Consider the following 12114-nt stretch of genomic DNA (forward strand, 5'->3'; position numbering starts at 1 on the left):
TAATGGAGTCTTAATGTGGCACCGCCGAGATATTACGAATCAAACTCCTTCCGACGGCCGGCCTGTAATGAAACGACGATCGTGCTTGTGGATGGAAAGCAATTAAAATATAGAGACCAGACGGAGGAAGTTCGTGTAAACAAAAGATAGCCCAAATGAAAACTGTCGTGATCGTAATGAAATTTTCCTTCTCTCTCGTGCGTGTCGAATTCAATGAAAAAAAGTCGATCAAGAAACTTTATAGGACGTATAGGTTGTTTCAAAAAGTTGTGGACAGGTGCATGTAGCGATAAAAACAGGTAAAAAAGGATACAACTATCCTTTGATTTCGGAGTCAGATATTTTCATCAGTGAGATATTATCTATCTCAATATATTGTTTGTTGAGTTCACCAGCATACACTAGTTCGAAAATTTAAAGCCAATCTGAAAATATATATGGAATCTAGAAATATAGATATTTTCTTTTTTTATCGAAAACATATTCTTCGTACAATACATTAGTGTTTTGATGAATACTAGACGCTTTGACGGCCTGTCTCCAATTTTTTTTTTAAAACACCGTATATGAAAGATTTTTGAGCGACTGAACGCGTCGATACCAGATCGTCGACGATGATTTTGCATTGAAACATGGAATACGGCTGGAAGTAAGTTGAATGGAATCGGAACGAGTCCTTCAGTTTGGTATCTCTGGAACGACGGTACTCTTCGATCCCTTGAAGCGATATTGCCCTAAATATTCAAAAATCTGTAAGGACCTTTTCCTGGCTGCGAATATCTCGCGTCGAGGAATCGATCGGGAAACAGACAGAAGACCCTGCACAGCGTTTCTCAAATTTCACACGGATTCGTCAGGGGTCCGGTGCTCGAGTTTCGCGATCGATTAAGGAATGCTCGACGAAAACCAGGAGAAATCAAGTCAGAGATAGAAAAGATAGAAAGAGTTACGAGAAGAAAATGGGTATCCAGTGAAAAATAACGAAGACGTTCTGATGGTTGTGAGGTATGAATAATGTCTGACACGTTCCCCACGGAAATCGTTATGAACGAGTCAAACGACATCGGCAAAGTCGAGGAACACCAAGATGGATCTTAGTAACGCGATGGATAACACCGTCACAAGCGAGAAGAGGTCGCTATTTGAATTCCAAAGAAGCTTTCAGGGAGTCTTTTTCCTGGCGTACATGTCAAAGCAATAAATCACCTGGCTCTATAAAGATTCAGTTATCTGTATCTGGTCGAAGAAATAGGTTAGAATCCTCCGGATCGATCTTCGGCCTTTTTTTCGATATCTGAAATTAATACACTTCCAGATAGGTTTTCTCTTGGCCTCTATCTAATCTGTCATATTTTTCCGAGGACATACAGTTTCTGGAACATTGACCGCGAGTGGCTGGAAAATGATCTCAAGTTTGAGATACGTTGTACTACACGAAAGAGATCCGATGTAGCGTTGCCAAACTTAGACAACCCAACTGTAATCCAACAAACAACATTGGTATATCTATTTCCTTTAGCGTATCGGCTTTCATCATAGTGCAGGGCACGTAGCCGCTTAGGAACTGCGTGATGCGATCGAACATTACTACCTGAAGAAAACATCCAGCAACCCTTTTACTTTCTTTCACCTCGGAATAAAGGGATAGTATCAAGTTGATGCGCAACGAATTACGTTATTGTCAATATTTGTTATCAAGTTATTTTTCGCCATAATCGATAATGTAAGACTTCTCCATTTCTGTCTGCTTGGTGAGTGCAATAGAGCCGTTTGCAGCATCGATCTTCTAATTGTTTCGAGCAGAGTAGTTCTGTACTATTTTTCAAGACGAAGAAAGCTATTGGAAAACTTCAACTTCAAACCGGAATTAGCGCGAAACGCAATATTCGACTAGAAATCGCCTGCAAAACATCTACCGTTTCTTATTCCCGAAGTAATAGGTAAAGAATCTCACGGAAGTGGTGTGAACACGTTTCGGAACGTCAACGAGTGCACTATGAGTATGCGAATCTAATGATAGGAATGAGTCTAACGTCCTTGTCCGCAGTGTGAATTCGATTCCATTGCCAATTCCGAGTCGGCACGAAGCTCACGGGTCCGAACGCCTATCCATATGTCATCGATACGCGTATTTGACCACGATCAATCGAAGTCACGGCGCAGTACACGCTCCCGAGACACGCCTCTCTGTCTCGAGGCAAGCTGTAACGTCGCAGGAAGCTCAGTCCAGTGACCTCCTCATTTCCATCCCATCAAACGGAACCAACATACCACATCGAATCTCATCACCAAACCACCGATCAAGTTCAAATTAATTTTAATTAACCCTTTCAGCGTTATGGATCGAAGCTCGTGGTGTTACGATTGTTTACGATTGTCGAATGTTTAAGAGTTTCGAAAAATTGCTCATTATGCGGCACGTTTACGTCAATGAACGAAAACGTTTAAAATCATTTCGTGGCCATTGTGAACTAATTTGTACGACCAATATGGTTTTTGTCGATGTATATTTATATTAATTAACTATTTATCGATCGACTCAATTAAAAGATGTATACAAAGCTTCGTTGTGTAAAATTTTAACGTTCAACATGGCTATTAATATTATATTTAATCTAGTTTAATTTAGATATTTCTGCAATTGTTAATCCATTGTCGACTGATCAGTGATTACACGATCAACTTAATTAATATTGCATATACCACTGGAACTGGACTGCAACTAGGTTGGAAATCGATTGAGCTAATCTGTTGTAAACGCGGATATAAAAAAGACGCAGTAGCAACAAACTACTTTTGTATCTCTCTCCTCTGTTTAAAAAATGTTCAACTTATTTTTCTTCTATGAATCTAGGGCGAGATGCGATTCAGCACGCATTCAAGAAATTTATTAATTTTTAAATATGAAAAATATAATTTGTTCTATTTCGACGTCTCTAATGAATGATATAAATTGCGAATCAGAAAATTCTGAAGCCTGTGCATTTTGCGTTTCAAATAATTTCAAGTGTAATTTAATATAGTTTGTACCAGAAATGAAAAATTTGCACAGCATTTGCTCCACCGCAAAAAGTGGATGGCAAATGTTTATGCAATTTCATACTTTTATGAACGCAATTAACCTAAATAGAGATCTGTCTCATTCACTAAATATTATAACGAACGTTTTACTCTGAATATTTCGTGTATTCTTGTAAATTATACGCGCTTTGCACACAGTGTGCCTTTCGAACTTTTCATTATCTCAAGAAACATTTCAAATAAAGCTACTATTTACTTTAAATTATTCATAAAGGCATCGACATCTACGATCTAGTAAGAAGAAAATAATGTTCGATAAACCTGCTTCATTAGATATCTTAACACTGAAAGGATTTAATCAAATTCCTCAGCGAAAGGCTTTCAAATTCATTCAATGTACATATATAAAAAGATTTGCAAAGATTTTGGAAGATCCGGTGATAAGCTTCCCGCGACGTGACGTCCCAGGTGATGTCCATTGGACAGCCGCCGTTCCTCGATCGATAATCACGCGCGTTACCCGATACACCGTGGCGGCCGTGTACTGTACGGCGAACAAAGCGAATCAGCCAACCTACCCTGCGCCTCCTTGTACTGCACGATGTAGTTGGTTATAGGCGAGCTGGCGTGCGCTGGATCCTGCTCGCTGGACGGCGACGACCAGGCCAACAGCAACGATCTGCTCCCTTGCTCGGCTACGTGTAAATTCCGGGGAAAATTCGGTGGCTCCTGAACCAGCAGCTTGATGCTCGCTCTGGCATGCCCGTAAGCATTCGTCGCTACGCACATGTAGTCCCCACGGTCTATGTGGTTCGCCTGAGTGATACGTAATTCGGAGATCACCCTTCCTGACACCTTCTGGTTGTCTATCGTATATCTACAAATGAAAAAGTAGAGTAAGTTTCATTAACTGGCCGCTACTTTGACACAGTTGTTTAAAATTTCTCTTCGGATGGCGACGGTAAATGTGCATTTACCTAGTTCGTACTTGCTCCAACTAGTTAGTAGTACCACCAGAAAATTACCTTGACCGCAAAAATTTAAAACGAAAATAAAACGAACGGTGAAGAATAAAGATTAAAGAATAAAAAATAAATTTTTTGATAGCTAAATAAGTATTGCTTGGCGGAACTGTTTAAACATTCATATAACTTCACATCTCTGAAATTCTAGATTATTCGCCGATCCTAGTTAACATTTTAGTCTATAATCTCGTTGTATCGTTTCCACCAAGTACACGCGACTTCGAGCCACTACCCATCGTTGGCTATCTACACATCCTCGCGAGTAAATAGAATGAATAGAACGAATACGTCAGAGCAATCAAATTATACATAGACTTTTATGAAAGTAGATGCATTATTCTCCAGTTTTATTCTTACGTTATCTTTTAAGTATTTCATTCATCAGAGCGAATACGTCAGAACAATCAAAATGAGAATAGTTACATCATTGTACAGATGTCTTATTCATTAGAACGACAATTCTCACAGACGACTATCGATTGTGTTCATCCGTTTTCCTATTTCGCCGTAATGGATGCACGACCACGCGTATCCGTGGATCTAATAGATATGCTAGAAGACTATATCGCTAGAAATTTATTGATAAACGTTGCTATGTCGCGGTGCTCGAGTAATTTTGCGTGAGCGAAAGTTAGCGAGCGACGCAACAAGGGATGCGCCGAATAATTTTGTAATGAAGGAGCACGATGCAGAGCGAGCTGTTGGGAAAATGTTCTGCGGAAACTCTCCAACTATGGCGCTCAGTCACATGCTTCGTGGAGTGGAACCGACGGAGTGTTGTACCAGCAGAATCCCTTGAGGAAACTCTACTTGAACTGCGTCTAACTAATTCTCTTCGATGCTTTTGTTTGATTTAAAATATACAGAAATTTCGGAAGCAGATTCTTTTGATCGATCTCCATTGAGAATGGTATTCTTCGACGATGGACACGCAACATGTTAATCAATTGGCCTGTCTCGACTGACTAGCATTGTAATTAACCTGTGTCTCTCTGTCAATCGAGATCGATGGGAGATCGAAGTGTCATTCTCATCGATCGTTCATAATGTAAGCTGCAGTGTGTATGGGAGGGAATGGGCTTGATTAATTTCGATACAAACCTAACATCGTAGTTGGGGTCCACTCTGCTGTCACGTGCACGCCAACTGAGATCAAGAGGTGCGTCTCCTTCGGCTTCGCAGCGCAATGTCACGCTCTCTCCTCGTCGGACTGATTCCTGCCGCGTTTTCACTGATACTTGAGGGCCCGCTGTTTCGAGCATTCCAAATTGTTAGTGTGCTCATTTCTATCTATCGTTTCTTGCCAAGAGGAACGCCAAACGTGTAGAACGATGTACGAAATTATATTTCTTAAACCAAAATTTTACGATATTTCTAGTAACCGATTAACAAGATTGTCTCTTCAATAGAAAATCAAGAAATTACCGTAAATTATACATGTTAGATTTTAAGAAGATTTGTGAATAAACATATCAAAAGCCAATTATCGGTCGAATAATCAGAATGTTAATGTGATTTCTTTAATACGAGTTTAAATCTGGAAAAAGCGTCATGAAAATTATTGGAAACATAGATTTTCTTATTGAAGATTAAGGACGTCCTCTACTTCATGCAGAAAGATAAATCAATCTCAGCTAGGTTAATTTCTATCTTTTAATCCATTGTTTAATTCATTCTTATCAGAAATAGAAGCAGATATAGATAGATCTAAATAAAGAAATTAAGTCAAGTTTATATTTCAACGTGAATCAAAAGTGATTGATTACTAGAAATATTAGTTTGAACAAAAATAGTAATATCGTTGATAAAGAAATGAAACATTTCCACGTATATTTATGTTCAATTCACCGAAAAATGTATGGTTAGACGGGACGATAAATTACAAAATCCATTTTCCTTGAATTGCATAAATTGAGTCCCTATTTGCGTGACTACGAGTAACATGCGGCCTGTGTTTCTCATTGTGTCATCGCATTTCTTTAGTTACTGACTGAAATGAAATAGAATTCAAACTTTTATCAATTTATATATCATAATTTAATATATATGTATATTATATATTTAATATGTTTAATATATATATCCCAGTTTGTCCAAATTTTGTAAAATTGTAAAATTTACTTAAGCAGGAAAAGAATATTTATGCATATTCATCTTTTATAAACACTGTTAAAGAAATGGAATCTAAATAAAAGTCCCTTTCTGCTAGTAAATATTATAGTGACTACTCTGAATATTTTCTTATATTTAATATTTTATATTTCCCGTGCATATTTAAATTCCCCCTATACAAATCCGTAGCCTAAATATTAATCATATCTCCCAAATTTCTTTCTATAATCACGATGTTAAAAAATAAAGAAGGATTAATTAGCCTGTATAAATTGACTAAGGAAAATTGGAAAAGAAATATGTATGGTGTTAACACGGCATTAATTCCTAATGGATTAATTCACTATATCAACGAATCTAGACGAATGTATGAAGCAATATTAACTACATCGGCCTCGCCAGGCGTTCCCCTCTGTATGGATCGAGGATGGTGATATTGGGCTGGAGCTTGAGAAATTCGGCCACGAAACGAAGAATTTCGGAGCAGCTGGTCGTGGCCGGAATCCCAAGTTCGCAAACTGACACAGATCCAGCCGGCAGTAACTTGTTGTTGCGTGAATATTTTACCGTGAACTGTTAGTCGAATGAGCTTGCTGAGGCCGGGCCCGATACCGTTGCTCGCCTGGCATAGATAGAAACCGGCATGATCTCTGGATACCCGTGAGATCACCAAGGACCCGTTTCCGGCAACCCCTGCTCCCTCGGTGCCAGTGTATCCCAGCTCTCTGTAGTCGCCTGGTGTATCGCCTGAATGTTTCGAGGGAGCAGCTATTACTCGTCTAAACTAACTCGTTATCATAATTTTCTGTCTGTGTTGTGGTTAGGGGTCGCAATATAGGGTCGTAATATTCTCGTATCGGGAATCGTAATAAACAGAGACTTTCATTGGGATCAAGAGAAAGCAAGGAAAATAGGTATTTCTATCTGTGAATTTTGATATTGGAATTTTTCTTCTTCTTCGCTTAAATTGAATTAAGATTTAGATTAAATTAATATATTATACATAGAGTGTGGTAAAACGAATGGTATAATAGTTATAATGTATGCAAGAGTAAGTCGAAAATTTAAAACGAAATTTGTTCGTTCGCAGTCTCGTTCCGTAGAAAGTCAAGCTTATGACGTTCCTTTAATGTAAGTTTAAATAAAGAAGAATTTCTTGCGATTATTTAAATTAATATTAATAAATGGTACGGAACGTCGTCGCATTCAAAAGCTCGTTTTTGATCTTTGCTTTAGTTACAGAAACGTACGATTTGTTATCTTCTATTAATTCTCAGGATCTTTCTTTAGGGTTGTAGGATTATTCTGATGACTTGTTATATCACGATAAGCTCGGTTAGGTTAGATCGAGTTAAAATATACGTGAAAATATGGACATAGACAAAATATTATTTACATAGAAAACGTGGAATAACTGTTTGATCGGTGCTATTTCGGCTTTTCTATGAATAGCAAATGTTCATCCGGATGATTAGTATTGTCTGCACTATAGTTATCTGTAATGGTAATCCCCTGCAGTAACAGACCATTCACCTGCCTCGTTGTAATTTGTAGCTCATGTCAAGTATATCCTGAGTCTTTTAATATACTAGCCGGATTAATTTGCACCAACCCGTTTAATTATCTTCGATCTTTCAATTTTCTATATTATTCCTATCTACATATTTCTCTCTTAAATAAACTCTAACTATGGATATTTTAAATCGAAATATATATAGTGACGTAAAATGAATTTACGTCATCTTATTGAGAGGCACGTTATTTCGAAACAATTTTGTGTAATAATCTCCGAAATAATTTCTGTTTCTATTATATCAAAGTTATCAACTCCGTCAGAAATACCAATTTCTACAAGTTCGGATACATGTTATACAAGAGTAATATTGTTATATCCAAATGCTATTATGCTTTAAAATAATTTGGCTACATTGTTTATGATTTAAATATATGCAAATCAATATATCTAAAATTTAAATTAATATTAAAATCAAAATTAGTTGTGTAAAATAGAAAATTATTTGAAGACGAATTATATTTAAAATTTTCAATATAAAATTAAGTTACTCTGCCTATATTATTCCTGAACTAAAAATTATTTCAAATGTTTATTTCTTATGCGTATTTCAAACAATATTTGACCAAGCCCCTTCAGGAAAATATGCAAAGTTAAAATGTTAATAGCTTGAAAAATACTTATCTGATATTTGTACATATACATATACATTTTTTTCATTACTTTGATATCTCTCTAAATATTCACATATTTATACTTTACAACTTTCAACACGCTGATGATTTATCCAAAAAATGTTTAAAAGACAGAAATTCGTTTCGACATTCGCCGATTCGGCGAATCGGGCGTAATTCAGGAGGAATCCCAGCTACCTCATGCGATACGCGTTTATGACGTTACAGAATTTTCAGCCGGGCATCAGAATATCCGTCGGAATTCACAGTGTCGTCGCGTATGCCCTACCATCGACACAGAGGAACGCTACCATTGTGGCGGATCAACGTCATTCGACATTCTTTCCGATACAATAAACATCGGGAAACGGGTAAATGTCCAAAGGAAGTTCGGCGTTGCGTGAAAAGATACAACGTACGTGAAAATGCGATCGAAAGTACTTCCCGAGCTTTGACTTTTGACATCAAGTAGAGACATCTTGTGTAAGTATCGAAGTAGCAAAAAATCACGATCTTGAATACGCATTTGTTGGATTTTTATCATTTATAAACGAACAATTCCGTCTCTCAATGATAAAAACGTGTTATTGAACAGAGAAAGGTAAAACATAACGCTAAAGCACAGATTGCAAACTTAAAGTTAACTTGACTTTATGATGCGGATATAAGCATCTACTAAAAAATTTAAAACATGTTAGAATTTAAAAAAAAAAATAACTTCCTTAAGCAAATAAATACCTTTTTTACGAAATATTATCTTCTTATACTATTGAAACAGCAACTAATTAATGAACCGCGGGTTTTTATGAATTTATGAGAAATTTGAAAAAAGAAAAATTACCAAAACGCACATAGTATGTCATATATTATATAAAATTATATAAAATATCCCAGAAAGAGAGATATTTTTAGTTCTGTCCATGAAATTTTGAATCTGCTTAAATATCCGCAGCTTAATAATTCTGAATAAAAATTAATTACTCAGAAAAATGTACCATAAAGTTTGCATCGTCCAAAAACCAAAGACAGTTCCAAATTTAAGAAGTTCGTATTGCAACGCAACGAGTTGGAAAAGATCAATCCTTTTTTGCACTTTCTTCTAGCCTATCTACGTCCAGAACTCGACTATATACTGGCGTATTCCAACAATATTAAATCGTTTAATTAATATTCTCCCTCATTGGCTCAGTTTTGAAACGTATTCCTCCCATAATGAGTGATTTAACTTTCAGTAAAAGAGGAATGGTAACAGTACGAAGTAGATGGGCTATGATCGAGGAAAAAGAGGAGAAATTTCATTCCCAAGCGGTGCAATATAATGTTCACGAGCAACGAACTGGTGAAACTAATTGTACCACCGCTTCATCGGACGGAGGGCTTATTTCAGATTGAATGAGACCTCTGGAAACGGCCGATCAGCGAAATTTCTGATGGATATCTTCGTCAACCTCAGCCAGCCTCGGGTTAAATACACTCAGCAGCTGTAACCTGATGAAAACGATCGATGGGATTCACGTAAAAGTCAGCCAATAATTAAATTGTTTCGGAGGAAGAGGGAAATCGCGCAGAAAGAAATATCTGGAATATGTATTTTCTGTTCTGTTTTGCTGTACTCTAAGGTCAATGAGTAGCGATTAGTTAATAAGCCTCTCGAGGCAAATAGACGTTTTTAATGGCATCAGATAAGTGAATCTATAAATCAATAGCAATAAATCGAAGTTGCATCGGCCCTCGAATCGATTCCGCCTGATAGAATTTTAAATTTTCCTCCACCTTCGTAAGGACGCCATCTTCTCGTATCTACATTTTCTTCGTCGTCTACGAAGTCCTACGTTTACATTTTCCTGGAATATTCTACATCATAATGTGCTACGAAATTGTATTACTAATTTTCTTTTGTTAAACTATTTTTTCGGAATGTGCTGGGTCACTGATTCTCAACTTTTTCATACAGTCGTATTAACAAAATTAAAATTCAGAAGGTGTAATACTATCAAGGAAGCTATATGCAAATTCGAATTCAAGATTAGAATTGGAAAGTATATTGTACAAATTATCCGTGTACGTACCATAAGCCCTTCTTAGTGTACTACTGACAAAAGATTACTATATTCTTAGAATTATTCTTATACTATCTTAGAATTCCCACTATTTTTCTTTTCGTCCAATCATTGCTATGGTATAAAAGCTTACTTTGTTTTCGACGCGACTGCCTGTCTGCCCGTTCGTTGCTGTCAATAAAAAATTTATAACGTGACAGAGAAGTCGATTATCCTGTCAATTAAATGAAATCATTTAGGAGAAACTATTATATTGGGAATAAATAAGGACATTTTCCTCTATGAAGGAAATCTCCCGGAATAAAAATCGTCAACATCAACATCTCATAGGCACGTATATACGTATTAAGTTCGACGAAGCCGAGATTCTCGTAGAAGGAAACGAGCCGTCAAAAGGCAAGCATCAAATTCCACGTATTAAGTGCCATCAAGGTGTTACAGCAGCTTGTCCGCATGCTCAAAGGCATCTTCCACAGTAGAATACGCTGCTATAAGACAGCCAGCGAGAGTAACAAGAAACGTGAGAGGAAAATGTGAGGATGTACAAGCTCTAATCAGAAAATGACACTTTGCGAATTAAGAATCTCTCTTTTACTCTTTGAAATAAATATCCATCTTCCCTCGTTACGCTGTTTCCATATATAGACAATGACAAATATTTAGACAATGATTATCTTTTGATACTAAAGACTGTTTTGCGTTTTTGCATTTTTGTTATGAGCTACAGATAATACGCAATTTCAACTTTTCATAGGAAATAAGGATTAATAAATGTGTTATATGTATATGACGATGTTCAAAATACGAAATTTATCGTATTATATTTGAGAAAGATAATGTTGCTAACATAATATCTACCTCGAACACATCCAAACATATTATTGTACAGTTTGGATGATTGCCATTAAGAAGGAAAGATTAGGAGAAATCCTAGGCGATTTTTTACAGCGAGTAATTGAGTTTTAAGTGATAAGGGTATACGGATGGCCCGACTGCTTGAGATTAAAGTGTGAAAAAAAAGTGCCCAGCCACCCAAGGTTTGGAGCTGACGTGACTAAATGTGTTCTAAGAATATCGCTATGGTTCTTCTGAAGTGAGCGAAAGAAGTTGTAAAATAAAAAGAAGAAAATGCTTTGATGTTAGAATATATGTATGTATTACGCAAGAGAGACGGTTTTTAAATGGGTAGCCTTTCAGTTGTACCTCGTTGTGTCACGTTGCATTGCATCATATTTTTATTTTCCTCTATATAATTAACTGTTTTATTTTAGTATCAAAATCTTTTACTTCTCCACGTTCTCAACAAAAAGAATTTCTGTAAAAATAATTCTTACAAGAATATAAAAAAATTACAAGAACAATATTAGCACGAAACTGTAACTACATACGAAATACCATCTCTCAGAAATAACTAAACTAAGAATAAACGAAAGACAGAGTACCCGTCTCAAACGTACTATCTGAGAGTTAAAAATAGTTCCTAATACATTATAAAAGAAGGATAGGGTAAATTCGAAAGAAAAAGCAGAGGAAGGAGCAAAGACAGATAAAGGTACGAAAACAACTCGGTAAGGTGACTGATCGCATCATCGTTCGAGATCGAAGCCGAACGTATGTCACGCTCGGTGGTTTTCAGTAAGACAGAGGACAGTTTTTTGGAACGTGAGCTCCCTCCGGCCACAGTGGGTTGGTAAGTTTCAAGTCTGAGT

The 12114-nt window shown here is 36.7% G+C and overlaps 1 protein-coding gene across 7 annotated transcripts in view; it reads right to left on the reverse strand.

Annotated features, from left to right (window-relative positions):
* The window catches only part of LOC100643520 (Down syndrome cell adhesion molecule-like protein Dscam2), a 162031-nt gene that overhangs the window by 23582 nt on the left and 126335 nt on the right, over nt 1-12114 (reverse strand). For all 7 annotated transcript variants that reach the window (XM_048413699.1, XM_012320206.3, XM_048413695.1 and 4 more), the window contains 3 exons: nt 6726-6905; nt 5148-5295; nt 3600-3898 (listed from right to left, as the gene is read on the reverse strand). In XM_048413699.1, coding sequence (XP_048269656.1) covers nt 3600-3898; nt 5148-5295; nt 6726-6905 — 627 coding nt within the window. The remainder of the gene's footprint in view (nt 1-3599; nt 3899-5147; nt 5296-6725; nt 6906-12114) is intronic.

The sequence above is a fragment of the Bombus terrestris genome, chromosome 2 (genome assembly GCF_910591885.1).
Source record: "Bombus terrestris chromosome 2, iyBomTerr1.2, whole genome shotgun sequence".
Lineage (NCBI taxonomy): Eukaryota > Metazoa > Arthropoda > Insecta > Hymenoptera > Apidae > Bombus > Bombus terrestris.